The sequence below is a fragment of the Diabrotica undecimpunctata genome, chromosome 8 (assembly GCF_040954645.1).
Source record: "Diabrotica undecimpunctata isolate CICGRU chromosome 8, icDiaUnde3, whole genome shotgun sequence".
Classification (NCBI taxonomy): Eukaryota; Metazoa; Arthropoda; class Insecta; order Coleoptera; family Chrysomelidae; genus Diabrotica; species Diabrotica undecimpunctata.
Genome location: NC_092810.1, coordinates 71,918,467 through 71,935,058, shown reverse-complemented (window position 1 = coordinate 71,935,058; position 16,592 = coordinate 71,918,467). Strand labels below are relative to the sequence as shown.

The 16,592-nt window shown below is 30.2% G+C and overlaps 2 protein-coding genes across 2 annotated transcripts in view; one reads left to right on the top strand and one right to left on the bottom strand.

Annotated features, from left to right (window-relative positions):
• Nucleotides 1–4,385: 4,385 nt before the first annotated feature.
• On the bottom strand, nt 4,386–5,087 carry LOC140448895 (uncharacterized). Its single transcript, XM_072542020.1, has one exon. It carries the CDS (start codon nt 5,085–5,087, stop codon nt 4,386–4,388), a length of 702 nt encoding a protein of 233 aa, XP_072398121.1.
• A 1,114-nt stretch (nt 5,088–6,201) lies between these two features.
• The window catches only part of LOC140447684 (ATP-binding cassette subfamily C member 4-like), a 273,353-nt gene continuing 262,962 nt past the window's right edge, over nt 6,202–16,592 (top strand). Inside the window, exon 1 of the mRNA XM_072540480.1 lies at nt 6,202–6,797. Coding sequence (XP_072396581.1) covers nt 6,724–6,797 — 74 coding nt within the window. The 5' untranslated portion in view covers nt 6,202–6,723. The remainder of the gene's footprint in view (nt 6,798–16,592) is intronic.

The window sequence follows — 16,592 nt, the reverse complement described above, 5'->3', positions numbered from 1 at the left end:
TGAAGATGACGCTGAAATCCCTGGCTCTAAAACGTCTCTTCCGCAATAAACTTTCATATTGAAAATATACCCATTTTCTTTGCATAAATTTTAGAGTTTTATCCCAAATTTATGTTTTTTATTTTTGATATATTATTTGAAAGCCAGTCGTCCACGAAACGGTACTAGAGTCTCCTCAGTGCATACGTTTTTGTTCGGAATTCTGGCAGTTTGAAATTTGGCCAGTAAACGATCAATTAAGGGTTGAATTTTGAAAAGTCGATCACCTCTTGGAGATTCTGTATTATTAAAAAAATGCCACATACGTAATATTAGTTCGAAACGATTTCGTGACATACACTTTTTGATATCATTGACGTACAGGATATTCTTGGACCAATAATCGGATAGTCGAGGTTTTTTATTTAAACCCATCCACATAATTATACCCAGGAAGATTTCAAATTCTGAATTTGTTAGAGGTTTCCATCTTTTGACTCTTGAATACTGCGAAATGTTTTCATTTTGTTTGATCTGCTCAGCAGATCTGTTTGTTGCAATTACAATATAGTCAATGATATCATCTGTTAGAAAAAATTTAAAGAAATCATAGGGTTCTTTTTGCGCTAATAGCGATGCAACTTCAGGTGAAATGCCAGGAAATTACTGCATTAAAATTAAATACCTTTAGATTTTTTCCCGTTACAGCAGTCCATGTAATTTGAAATTCGGTAGGAGTAACAGGAAGTTCAATGCCATCGTGATCTGTGTCTTCAGATGATTCACTAGATTGATGATCTGTTGTCTCCGTGATACGGCTTGAAGATTGTTCCACAGTTTTACGACTATCACTAAATGATTCACGACTAGCTCGCAACACTACACTACTTATCACTTAATCTACAGTACTTGTATATGGTTCTGCACTTTTTCGTTTCCATTTTTTGGTAGCCGGTTCTTCTTGTTCACTATCTGAGCTGGACATAGATGGTATATAATCGTCTTCAGAATTGTCACCTTCGAAAGGATCATTTATATCCTCATCACTCATATCAACGTATTCATCCTTATGCCATCTCTGCAAATATTGTTGTTGTTTCTCGTAAGTATCAAATTTTTTCGCCATAATAAACAGAATAGGTAGTTCCAATACGAAACAAATTCGAACAGCACTGTTACTCTAACGAAATCTTTACTCAAACTAAATTGCAAGCTGAGACTTGTAGCGGTAGGTAAAGTATATTGTGTGAGTCACCTACAATGCACGTGGCCTGGAAGTGGTATTTTGGTCTTAGAGCTCCGTGCGTTAAATATAATTCACGGTTATAAATCAAGAAAAAATATTTTTTTTGTAACTGAACTCAAAAATTTAATAACCTAATGCATTTTTAATATGAATTAATAAAAAAAAGTTTGGAACCTGAAATGAATATTTTTTCTTTCTATTTGGGCAGCCAATGTGTTAAAGAAGTCTAACAATATGCAATTTTAGAAAGCATGGGACATGAACTCCGACCAATCTCCCATACAAAGTTATTCAAAATCAGTCACTTCTTAAATTAACTAAGAGAATAACAGATTGGGAAAGTTTTCAGCTTCAACTGGAAGTTAAAATCAATTTGTCCATGCCATTCAGAACAAAGGACCAATTTGATGAAGAAACGAAACTTTTTGTTAAAATATCCAAGCTGTATGGAATAATTCGCCTCAACTAATTCCTAAAACTTAAGGTAACGTGTATCCTAACAAAATTAGACTACTTATTTCTAAAATAAAGAAATTCCAAAGAATATGCAAACTAACTAACTAACAGACTAAACAATGCAACAGATGAACTTAAAAGAGAAATAAAAAAAAATTAAAAATTAATTAATTAGTGACTACCTTAGAGAACTAATAAATGACAGCAAAACTGATTATTCTTTTTGGAGAGCCACTAGGAGATTAAAAGGCCCAGCTTTATAAGAAATAATAGACCCAGCAAATAAGAAATTCAGATGGAAGCTATACAAAAACAAAATAGAAGAAAAGACGTACAGAAAGCCAATAAAACTGAACATTTAGAACAAACATTCCAGCCAAATAAGGGTGAAAATATACTTGAGTGGTAAAACATTATCCAGAAATAAGGTAAAATCAAAGTAGTCATTCAACATCAATCCAAGAAAAACTTATGGGTTTGATTTAATTATTGGAGAAATCCGAAAGCAACTAACTAGGAAGGCCAAAGTTAAACTAACATATCTTATCAACGTATCGTTAAGATTAAGCTATGTTCCTATGATATGGAAAATAGCTGAGGTTGAGGTTATAATGATGCACAAAACTGGAAATACCAAATACCTGGAAAAACCAAATACAGTATCATCGTACAAACCGATTTCTTTACTCTGTAATTTCAAAATTATATGTGAAGCTGCTGTGGAAAAGATTGGAACCTCTAATAGAGGCTAAAAATATATTACTGTCATACCAATTTAGTTTTAGAGAAAGTCACTTCACTACCTATAGGTCAAGTCAGTAGAATAACATATATAATATAGAGAGCATTGGAAGAGAAGAAAGTATGTGCCGCTGTCTTTCTTGACGTGGTTCAAGCTTTTGACAAAGTGTAACATGGGGGACTTAAATACAAATTAAGAAACATCTTACACAGAAATATTGAAATCATATATTTCCGAAAGTGTTTTCTTGTGGCATCTTTAAGTTAAATGTTATGTTTAAATGGAATTAAGCCATATGTTGTCAATAACTGTTTGGTTATATTTTCGCACAATTTTTAAAATAATATTTTTTGACAACGATTTCCGAAGTGGAAATCGAAACGTCAAACACCAGATAAAAATGTAATTTCCAATTCTGGCGTAATCCCAAACAAACATAATATTTAACACATATTTCCGATAGAGCTTTTAGGGTTATACACGAAGAAGCTTACTCAGAAATCAAAGAAATTAATTCATGAGAACTACCTTGTTGGCTGTAGGTGAAGATCATGCAGAAGCAACAAGGAAACTGCAATTTTCTGTCAACAAAATTAACAATTGAGCATCTAAATTCTACTAAATACCCAAAACAGAAAATTTGCTGAAATTGTTGCCGATCTTCGATAGCAGAAGACACTCGAAGGCACTCGTGTCTGCTTAATAGGGGAACGACGGGTAATTACGAACACTTAAGGAAAATAATTATTTATTTGAAATATAAAAATGTTGAAAACTCGGAAACCACTACAGAGTGGCTAACAGTAATACAGCTATTAATTTTTGTTATTGGATAATCAAAAATAAAAATTTTAATAATAAAAAAACTCAATTAAAAATTTTCACGAAATGTTCGCTGTTACCCGAAATGTCGGGTAATAATAAACATGAGAAGGTTAATGGCGAACAGTATTACCTATTAACAAAAATCACATTTATAGTTGTCCGGTGTGTCCGAGCCGCTGCATAATTTATGCACCCATCCATCAAATTAAACAAGATTCTCCTTCATTACAATCGTCGGTATTAATATCGTCATTGTCATCAGATTCATCATCTTTATATGATGTCGAATCTTCCTCTTCGCTTGAAGATTGTAGTACTTTTGTCTTTGCAGTTTTATTTTTCTTTTGTAAAAATTTTTGTTTTTCAATTTCTTTTTCCCTTTTTTGTTTCCTTCTAAGCTCCTTTTGTTCGAGTTCTAATTTTAAAGGCGTTGAGGTTAATATTTCGGATCTTTATTTTTTTCTTCCACCCTTCTTCGGAACAGATATCTTTTGTTTTTCTTTCGGTAAAGGCAAGATATCGCTGAATGAAACATTTTCGGTATTTTCACATATCTGGTTTTCTTTGGAATGGCCTGGTTGGGGTTCCAGTAAATCTTCTTGAATAGTTTGTGAAAGACCTTCTTGGCTATTATTTTGCTGAGTTTGATTATCGTTTGAACTGTAAAAGTCTTCTTCATGTGTTTCGGTTGAATGGAAAATTCCGGTCTTCTCAAAATCGTTTGCAGCTTTGTCTATGCTTGCAACTCTAGTATACGCCTTTGAGAATAAAGTGCTTATATGGCACATTTCAATTTTCTCATAGGGTTGAGATTTTAAAAACGAATCACATTCAACGGCATATGCTCGCTTCAATGATGAGAAAAGCTAACGTCTAGTGGTTGCAGACGATGCGAGGTATGTGGAGGTATTGACAGCGTAATGATACCATTTTCTTTGCAAAAATTATAAATTGCAATAGAGCAATGACTGGAGTGATTGTCCAGCACCAGTAAAATGGGATCATCTCTTGTAGGTTTATTGGTTTTCGCAAAATGTTGAATCCAAAACAGGAACACTTCTTAGTTCATCCAACCGCTTTTTGAACAGGAGTACAAAGAACCTAGAGGCCCATCCTTTTCTAAAGCAGGATTTATTCTCAGTCTTGGATAAATGAATAGTCATTGGAGGTGTAAAAGATCCGCTGGCACTCATACAACAGCATACCGTCACGTTCTTGCCCCTTTCTTGTAACGGCTCCAACTTGTTTTTGGCCTCTAGGTCCAATGATCCGATTAGGCCTATTTACGTTTGTAATGCCAGTCTCATCGACATTAAATATTCGAGTAGGTGGAAACTTGTATTCATCGTACAGCTTACCCAAATTGTCATAAAACCTTGAGACTTGATCCTTATTGAAACCTTGAATGCGATTAAGACTTGTTGCTTCAGGTTTACGGAAACCTAACTCAGGATGCCTTGACATGAATCCATATAACCAGTCTTTACCGGCTTCTTGTTTTTCTCTGTTGAAACTATGTTTTAAGTTTAATTTTTCTGCATAGGCGAAGGCCTCTTTTCGCAACTGAATTGGGGTTAATCCATAAAATATTTTAGATAACGTTAGTAAATGACGACTCATTTCTTCTTCCTGTTCATTTGAAAAGAGTGTGTTTGCACCCAGCCTGCCTTTGTAAAAGCCTCTAGAGACTCTGTTTTGTAATGTTGTAACAAGTATATTAAATTGGCGTGCAGCTTCCGTTAGGCCATAACGTCTTTCTTCAATTGCCTTTAGAGCAGCTTGCATTTGATCATCAGTCCATGAAAATTTGTTGGTACTTCGTTTCCGTTTAAAAGGCATCTGAAAAAGATACAAATTGTTAAATTAGCAAAAGTAAAGCAAAAATGTAAAGAATCTAAGCCAAATTATTAAAAGAGTAAACGCGAACACTTGGCGGGTAATCGCGAACATCTGTTCGTGATTACCCGATTTGGAAATGAATATGAAGAAACGAAACAATCATAATATAAATGCATTTAACTTCTCCGTAATAGGACAATTTTATAGGTTAAATAATAGTAAGTTAACTAACTCTAACAATTTAAATGAAACCATCAAGTGTTTAGGTACATACCTTATTTTCTGAATTGCTAAAATTGTAGTGCAAGCACCAAAAACAAATAAATCGCTGTAAAAAATTCCACAAATTCCGGGCAACTGTGTATCTATGCCACCACGTGCAGACTAGTAGGAAGCACGAAATGAAGTTTACAACGGAATGATACAGATGACGTACGCATGTATTCTGTGATGTTCGCAATCACCCGCTGTTCGCTATTACCCGTCGTTCCCCTACGTTATCTGCATAATGCCTGGACTGTTGCAATTGCTTATATCATTTTCTGAGGTCCGCCGTCTAGATTTGATTAGAGGTTGACAAGTGCAACGTAGCTTTTGAACTACTACTTTTATATCGCTTTCCTGATTATGTTCATACATATAGTAATAAGTACCTACTGCTTCTAACTAGACAACTTATTAGAATTAATTTTAATCTGAATCACTTCATTATTCATTATTTTTGCCATATAGTTAATTTCATTTTCTTCTAGATATCCACTCAGATGTTTTAATCCTATACTATCACTGGTGGAGGTATTTTACGTTTAGTATTTATTATCTCTTCTGTTTTTGTTATGACATAGGCATAGGCAAAGATCTTTCTTTTTAAACATCAATAGTTATACTGGTTATACCACAAAAAAATGTGTAAATGGAACCGTTTTATGAAAATACGTCTTGTCTAAATCGCATTTTATACTATTTCGTTCATGTTTACGTAATAGTTAACTCAAAATATAATATTGCATAACTAAAAAAAAGATAATAATTGACTGATAAAATTTGTTATCTTAATAATTAAGATGTATCTGGTCCTTTACTAGTATTTTAGAATTCAACTTATTGGTAGATGGATAATATATTAGGTATATAGTATCCTAGAAATGAGACATCTTCACTATCAACATTTTGCCTACACCTCACTACGCCTCTGTCCTTCCTGTTATCTATTATACGGATTTTATTTTGTTTTGTAGTGTTCAGTAGTTCAGTGGTTCAGTCACAATTTAATGTTTTAGTAGTAGAACGGTAGTAGTTATTCGTTATTCGTCGTTTGTTGTTGTGGGTGAGCTAAACCCAGTTCTGAACTATTTTACTTGTCTATTCGTGACAACATAACCTCGTTGTTTAAAACTTAGTACTATTTCATTTATCTTTCTCATTAAATGTAATATTTAATTTTGCAATGTAATAGTTGATAATATTAGTGTTTGTTTACCCTGATAACTACGATTTAGTTTTGGGTATCAACAGTTTAAGAAAAAGACATTGTATTCAGTATGTGTTTATAACATCATAGTAAAATAAGGCAAGTCAAGTGGCTCTGGTACCTCAGTTTTATATACTTATCTCACTAATTAGACAATTTTTAAGTATGGATTCAACCAAAAAGTATGTGAAAAACTCTCCCGAAGAAAAAGCAAATTTTCTATCCAAAATATTTTTATGGTAAGTACATACTACCTATTTTTTCTATTTAATAGTATTTAATTATTATTTTGTGACTGTACATATTACCTATAAATGAGTTGATTAATATAAGTTTATTATTTGTTTATATTTTTGTTCACGGCTACATATCTATCTACTTCTTTTCCAAAACCCCTAACCCTTTGCAACTTTCTCTATAATATACTTAATACCTATGTAATTAGGAAATTAGGTACTTATCATTGTTTAGCAAATATGTACAGCTTCATAACTTTGGAGTTAATTTTGATCATGTTATAAGTAAGCTATTTCTCTTCCTTACTAATTTTCACATTTCACCATTTATTCTTTCTTCCAATTTGGAATGTTTTTTTTTTAAATAGGTTTTAATCATTATTTTGATACATTTTCCTTTTTTAAATAAATAAGTATGAATTTCAAATATACAACATTCATTTCAATACACAACAATGTAAAAGTTTTTAAATATTTACAGTATGTTAGCTTTACAACAATTCATTGTTAGTAAAGGAATCAAGCATTAAATCATAACAATGATTGCAATCCAAATATTATAATCTCATGCAACCTATTCAACTGTTAATATAGCTAAAATATAACAGATGAAAGACAGAAATTATATTTTAAGAACCATTAGAGAAATCTCATTTAAAATACAAATAAGTTTAACAAATTAATAGATCTCTTTCTTGCTACAAGATCATCAAGAAGAAAAAATGTTTAAAATACAAGTATTTTTATGTGGATTTCTCTTTAAGTATGTATCAAGGATATTTTTTTAAAATGTTAATAATTTTGCTTATTATTAATTTGAAGAGATGCTTGTAATATTTTTTTATTCAATTTTCAATACTTTTCATGGACTCCATGTACATGATTTGTTCTCTTTTATTGTGTTATAACTTACATTGTCTACTAGTTACACATAAAATTATGGGAAAATACCTTGTGTAAATAGGAATTATACCCTCAGAACATTTTTTGGCCAGAATATTAGAGCCAAACCTAAAATATACAAAATTACAAATTTTTACACTTGAGAGTTTACTGACTATTACTTAATACTGACTAGTACAATTATCTCATTATCAAGCTCTGGCTTATTCCTTTTTTAATTAGAAAATTATTCTAACATGTCATTATCAAACTCATCACTGTTATTTGAAAGTAGCTCCTTATCATAATTAGCTCTTACCTCAGCTTATATGATTGTTATTTTTCTGTGACTTCTGATTTCTCTTTAATATTATAAGTATAGATGACAAGACTATTATTGATAAACAGTTCTTAAATGTTGTGTCTTTTCTACAGTGTAATAAAGCATTTTAATTAAAAAATATTCCTATTTTAGACATTTAGATCTAGTATTTTACTGAAAATATTTCCAGTACTATATTATTAGTTTGAGATAAACAAGGGGTTTTTAGAATGATTAATCTGTCTTCAGTTAATTGGTTGTTGATATTTTAAATTTATTAAAAATAAAAGTGGTTTCACTAAAGTGTCATTCAACCATAGCTTCAACACTTTGATTAATTATCAATGACAAATTAAAGTTTGGTATTCGTGATATCTAGCTATCATTAGTACACAATATCATGTATGAAGTATATTTTTTCTTTATTAATTTAAATTGTAAAAATTAAATTATTACTATAAATACTACTTAATTAAATTTCAAAATTTCTTTAATGTTAATGTTACAATTAATTTCTCGCATGGGCTCTTTACTTATGTTAATAATACATCAAATATGTATAAATAAAGTGAGTTAATTTGTCTTTCTTTATAATTGTTTTATTCAAGTGTGTTTGAATAAATTTTAGATTATTTTGGAGATGTATGAAAATAATAGTCAGAAACAGAATTACTACTATAAAAATACTATTTAGGTACATTTTGGGTTGTTTCAATTTCAAAGGTTAAATGATAAAACATATCTCTTATATTTCACAGTACTACTACTACTTACACAGCTGTATATAGTACAATTAATATGACTAGTACAATTATCTCATTATCAAGCTCTGGCTTATTCCTTTTTTAATTAAAAAAATTATTCTAACATGTCATTATCAAACTCATCACTGTTATTTGAAAGTAGCTCCTTATCACAATTAGCTCTTACCTCAGCTTATATGATTGTTATTTTTCTGTGACTTCTGATTTCTCTTTAATATTATAAATACAACAAGGATATTTCCAATGGTTCACAAATGTCTGTATGTTTATTACATATATATATATATATATATATATATATATATATATATATATATATATATATATATATATATATATATATATATAAGTATATATAGACATTACCAATTATTCTACAAAATTAATAAAAATATTTCTCTATTACGTAGCATGTCTTAAAAAAAAGAACATATATACTCAAGAAGAAAATACAAACATATATTACCCTACCAATATATTTAGACCGTTTTATGGGCACTGGAGCAGGGTGTAAGTTGCACCCCCCTATCCGGAAAGAAATATGTGTATATTTTATATTGGTTATATAATGTATAGCTATATGTGTATATTTTATATTGGTTAATAGTATAATTGCACCTCCTAGCCTTTATAAAATGATACTAACTGGTAATTAAATCAAATTTATAGCCTTTATAAAATGATACTAGTGTAATTAAATCAAATTCTGGTAAGTAAGCGATTCACGAAACAAGTAGCTAGAGTTATACAAATTATGACCTACATTTGTGCAAGAGACAGATGGATAAAGTACTCAAAAGATATAGATAGTTAACAATTGAATGCAATATCTTAAAAAAAATTAGATCACCATGATCTCTTCTAGTTTTAAGAGGGGAGAGTTGAAGTCATAATTATATTCATCAATATGAGGAATGTTTGATTTAAAAGCTAGGTACCCCAAAAATATTTGTCACACTTCTTTGCTAGGGGTGTATCATAAATATCCAGATCCTTAATTACTAAAATCCAATACAATAAATTCATTGATTTCAGATTTTTGTGTTATAAGTTCATATATGTACCTTTTTTGAACCAGTTTAAGATCATCTACAAATCACAGAAGCTTACTGTAATGGAAACAATCACCAATAACTAACAAAGATACTAAATAGAAGAGGTTTTAAGTGGTATCATTGAGGCACCATATATGGGAATTTTATTTCCTGAGATTGAAAACTGCTGACCTTGACAATTCTATAATACTTCTGTTCAAAATAGCTGATAGCTGCTGAACCAGTAATTCCTAAAGACTTCTCCACAAGACATGATTAATTATATCAAATTCATATTAGTCACTGGTATTTTCCTCGATTCATCCAAGATGATTGACAAGAAATTGGCATATGTCACAAGATTCAACTCATTTGACATAACCTTTTAAAAACCAAATTGTTCATCAATTATGGCCCCTTTATGTAATGTCATGTATTTTGTATTGATACTCCCAAAAACTTTGGAATGCTACTAAAACTGCATACTTGTCTCTAATTATGTTGTGATTTGTCTCCTTTCTACAACATAAGTAAAGAGCCAGATGTTGGAACTGGCTGAATATGAAGATTTGGATTAAATTTGAAACAATTTCCAAGTCAAATTGGCAATAAATAATTAAAGTATGTTGTCCTAATAGGGCATTCCAAATTATGTTACGAGATGTACCGTCAGGGCGTACCAAATTATGTTGTGAATTGACTCTTTTCTACAGTATAAGTAGTGATCCAGACGTTGTAACTGAGTATGAAGACTTAGATTAATAATCTTTCATCGAGACAATTTCTAAGTCGAAGTGGTAATACTAAATATTCAATGGATTTAAAAACACTGTATTTTTTGTTGCTCTGTTACAAAATAAATACTTATTACAAACATATTTAACTAATAATAACTTCTTATTTTTTCTACTATGTACAAAAACAAATTTACGTAGTGCGCGTGTATTGTGCGTTTATATTGCGTGTAGCAAAGTGATTGAAGTACATTGTGTTCTTGATGAGAGAAATGCCCAAGATGTGATGCATTTATACAATACTGATGAGATCCGAAAGAGGAGTCTTCAAATGCCGCCCCATTCCACTAATTTATAGTAAAAGCAAAGAACTGCCAATTCCACTGGTTTTAACTTTTATAACGAACTTTAACGTATTTTAATACAATGGGTTAATTCTTTCAGCAATAAACCATTTTTTGCCATATATTTACTGAGAAAATGACTGATTGACTGATGAGTGGTTTTTGATGAATTCTAACTGGATGTCCAACTGCCTATTGATTAGCATTAGACGTCTTTGGACAGCATTGAACCCTGTCATTTCTCTATTGGTTTAGGCTTTTCGGCTTTTTAAGTTTTATTTTCATAGTGTGGACTGACATTTCAAATGTAATATATTTGATTTCTTACAATATTTTTCTTACAAAGTATAAAGGCGTTTTTTGGTAATTTAAATAAAATGTTAAGAACCACCAGGTTACTATCTTGGCAGAATTCAACAAAGCGTGTACCTCGTTCTTCGGCATTCTAATCTCCCATTAATATAAATGATGTTCGGTTTTACCTACTTTTTAATTTACTCTATACCAGAGTAGAAAATCTCAAGGTCTTCCTTTGACTTTTTGAAATTGGTTCGTATATGTCTTATGTTGATATCAAATGGTTTTTCATTTAGTTTGATTAACATTATTCCACCGTTGATTGTTAAAAAAACTTTTATACTATAAAAACTTTTAAATATTTCAAGGTAACTGTAACCAATAGAGATGGTTTCTATTTGTAGTATCTCACGTTTCTTATTTCAATGATGTCCCACTCCTACTAAATTCTCTTTAACTCGTTTTAAACATTTGTCAGTTATGGTACCTAACATGAATTTTGGAACATTTTACTTACTAGAGTTTTGGTAAAATGATGTAACACAAAATATCTCAACAATATCCTTGAATGTACATTCTAATGAAGTTTCATAAAATAGACAAAATCGTTGAACTTGCCATTCATCTGCAAATAGTTATAAACAACGATAGTTGATTGATATCAAGTAATTATCGAAACTATTTCTGTTTTAAGTGAAATAATCAGTATTTTGTAATGAAACTAATAAATTTTCTTATCACTGTTTTACATTCAATTATAATGTTTTCTAGAGCAGACAGATTAAAGTTTGACAAGAGAATTTATTAAATATTATATTGGGGTCATCTATGATTATTAAAACCTTTTTTATTATAATTTTAAATTAAAAATGGATCATAAATATTTTCTTTAGATATAAACATAATAATTAAATAACTATTTAATAATTTTCCTTTCTTTGTATGATAATTATGGGACTTATTTATCATTATGGATTTTTAGAAGTTGGAAATTGTATATTTCAAAAGAGTCGCTTATTATCTAACACCTTCCTACACTACGAGACTGCGATCTGTAAGATCTTTTCTGTACTCTACATCTATATTCATTCCAACAGGTCTAGGTTTATAAGAAAGGTTATTATCTGATTAGGGGAGATATTTATTACCTTGCCAGGCTCTAAAAGACCTCTTTCAGGTACTTATAGCACTGGAAAACAAATGCACTGGACAATTTATTATTTAGTATAGTCTCCTTGAAAATCAATACATTTGGACATACAAGGACATTCCAATTTATGCATTCAATCCCTGAACTGAGAATCTAAAGGGCTGCAAAATACGCTTTAACAGCTGTTATGACCTAATCGTTTGATGAAAAACGCCACTTTCCACGGATGAATTTTTTCAAGTACTGAAACAGATGAAAGTCGCTAGAGGCCAAATCTGATGACTATGGTGGATGTTCCAACGAATCGAACTGTAATTAATGGATTTTAGCCATTGGCAAAATGCTCATATAACACGGTGCACTGTCCTGATGAAAAAAGATTTTGTCTTCTTCAAACCGGGTCTTTTTTTACGATTTTTTTCTTTTAGCTGATCTAAAAGAATACTATTCAGAATTTAGAAAGATGCTTTAATTTTAATTACTGTTTTAATGGGAATAAGCCACAATTAAATTTTATAATAAGTTTATTGACGTTTCAATTTTCACTTCGGAAATCGTTCTCAAAATACAAACATTAATAAATTAATTTATTCCCATTAATTATAACAGTAATTACTATAAGATGCTACAAGAAAATAGCTTCAGAACAATGCTTTAGTTTTGTTATAAATAAATTATTTGTATGCCAGTCGTGAGAGACGAAAATTCCCCTAAACCTCTAAAAATATAAACGAGAAAAAATTTGCTGAGCACCCCAAAAAAATATACAAAAAATACAATATTTCGCTATATATATGAAGCTATTAAATAAATAACGAAATATTAAGTATCTTAGAAAAATGAAAGATTTTTATTAGAGACCACTTTACCCGATAATTCCAACGTATATATATATATATATATATATATATATATATATATATATATATATATATGTAAAAGATAAAATCTTTTTTATATATATATATATATGTAAAAGATAAAATCTTTTAGCGAAAGCCACTATGGGTTTATTAAATTAAATGGCCAAATATATGGCCTAGGAGGACAAATTCGTTAAACTTCCCGTGCTCGAATCGGTATCAATAAAGTGTTATGATTATTTCGGCCTATCCCAGCCTCATCAGACACTTGATGAGGTTGGGATAGGCCGAAATAATCATAACACTTTATTGATACCGATTCGAGCACGGGAAGTTTAACGAATTTGTCCTCCTAGGCCATAAATTTGGCCATTTAATTTAATATATATATATATATATATATATATATATATATATATATATATATATATATATATATATATACAGATTGAACGAATTTAAAACGGAACATACGAAATCAATGTATTTCGGCTCAACTCCGCTCTAGGTGGTTGGCCAACAATAGGTTGTCAAATAATTATATTATAAAAATCCAATACTTCAGCGGGCTGCTGGATTCTGAATTCATTCAAGAACAAGTCAAAACTCCACCCAAATAGGTTGCCTAGAATCACTGTGAAAACTAGACTAAACAAGCAGTTATTATGCTGTCTAACCACCAATGGCTTCCTTATAGTCCAAGAGATAGAGCCGAAATTTTGAACTGATCAGTAATATGACATTTCTCTATTAATATATTCATTGTAACTGGGTTAAGACTTTGCCTTACAGGCGGACGTCCCTCGTGGTACAGGGGGTGGCTATATAGGGATGAAGTTGTAATTTTTTTCGGAAAAATTAACGATCGATAATATGGCTGAAAATTTGCCCAGAGTAAGATCTTGGTATAACTAGACGAAATCCCAAAGGGCGGACGCGAGAGTGGATACATAAGGGGTGGCGGACAGGGGTGAAGTTGCAATTTTTTGGGGAAAAATTAACGATAAGTAATATGTCCGCCATTTTCATGGCTCATTATTTAGCCCCTAAAAACTCTAAATCCAAAAGGGCGGACAGCTGGGTTGGTACAGAGAGCCATAAAACGGGGTCAAATGTACCACTTGACTGCGCATTTTAGGTCTCGGTATCAATTTTCAAACTGATTTTATTATGATATTTTTATACCGATTGATTTGAAAATTTGTATGCTCACTTCTGTTACTATTCTGAAATCGTCAAGTAGATTTTTCTCAAAATTTTCCAAAAAAATTTCCGTAAATGAAAATTTTCGTAATTTTTTGAGGTAAAATCTAATTTGTAGAATCCTTTCGATTTTCTGTAAGTTATACTATGATTTTTTTCCAAAAATTTTCAAACGATTTTTCCGATAAGAAAAAAAATTTAGAAAAACTTTAAAAATTTCGTCATTTTTCTCACTCTCATTGATGTCATCTGCTTCATTTTCAATCACTACTTCTCGAACTGATTCTGGCATCTGAGGTCCACTAAACCATTTGAATTTATATGTTTCATCTTCAAGCTCCCAACCATGTTCTTCAACAATCAATTATGTTGGTACTTTTTTATGAGCATTTGTCCAAATATTTGAAATATAATGAGCTCGCAGTAGATGTTGGTGTAATTCATCTTGACATGGTGGTAAGCTTGAAGCATCGAAATTTTTTAGTTTTTTTTTTAAAGGCTCGTTCACATCATGCAACTTATACTGCCGGTTAAATAGTGAAAATCTGACATCGTTTACTTTTCTTTTTGGAATTGTTCTCGTCAATCCTGTTCCATATAAGTGACATATGAAAGTTTGTAAGGTTTCAAAAACTTCATTACAATCGAAGTCAGTTTCACCAAGTTGGATAAAAGCATCTTGATACTTATTACATTTAGCGCATGCGTCTAGAATGACTGATCTAAATGGAACGCGCATCATTATTATTTTAATATTTTAAAATAATAATGATGCAAAATTAATGTCCAATCAGAATTTGTAAAATTATAATTAACTAATGAAAAAAAAAATTCAATCAATTTGAAAGTTAAAAAAAAATATTGAAAATATCTACAAAGTAAATTTCAAAACTTAAAAAATTGATAATTCCACTATTAAATTGATTTTTATTAATTATTTGTAAAATGTTAAAGGAATTCTACAAATTGAATTTTACCTATTGATAAATAGAAATAATATATTTTGTATTTGATTATTAATGTAATCGTTTCGTTTCAGTTTTGACAAAACTGCATTGTTTACGTAAATATCCTTTATGCAGTTTATGCTTCAAACATATTTAGTACTATTGATGGTAGCAGAACTTCTGTTATCGCTGCTAAATTAATTTTTTATGCCGTCATTGTTTAGTCACATCATTCATTTTGTTAATTGTGTTAAATAATCTTTTATTAATACTAGTTATGTTTAATTAATAAGGCAATCATTTTTAAATGAGCTGTTGCAGCGAGAAATTTGTAGATAACGTCACATATTAATTTTGATAATGCATTTTATTTTATTTTACGAAAGCATTTAACTGTTGAAATTACTTTGTTACCTGAATTAGTTAATTAGTTTTGTGTAATTTTTAAAGAAATTTTAAATAAAACATTTACTAGAAACATATAATCGATGTGGGAGAATGTCACCATGATCATCATCATCATGTGTTGCTACAGCCTTAGTTGACCAGAGGAATTAGCAAATAAAAAGCCTTTTTCTTGACACTCTTTGATACAGGTATCTAACAACTGGTTTTGATAAATTTGATGGTAACAATATGTTATAAACAAAATATGCAAAAGATTAAATGTATTTTTTTACTTATAAACAATGTAAGATCGCTATTTCCTTTTAAATACAAAAAATGAAAACCGGCAAATTAGATGAAAAAGTGACACAATTTTACTGAAAAAGCATAGAAAATCCTTTAACATGAGTGTTTCTTAAGTTATTTTTGTTAGTTTGTTTATTATTGAAAACATAGCTTCAAAATTCGATTTTTTGAAAATTAATAATAACTTTTCTGAAAATGTACAAAAAACATTAATTTTGCGTGACAATAGGGATAATACCAAAGTATTCAGCTATAAAAATTTCAAGAAGTTTCACTTAACAGTTATTGCAAAATTGAAATTGTTTATCCCAGAAAGCTTTTATCTATAACGTCATTATGCGTAAACTAGTAGGTCTACATAAATTATGAGAGCACCAGATTGAAGAAAAAGGCTGATTTTATCAAATTAAATCATTTAATGATTGTGAATGATGAAAAATTTATGGTCAATATGATAAAATCGGTTTACGAAAGTCCTGTGATTTTAAGCTTATAAACATAGACGCATCAACATATAGAAATCTAATTTTTTTATTTGGAAACGAATTTAACGAAAATTTGTTTT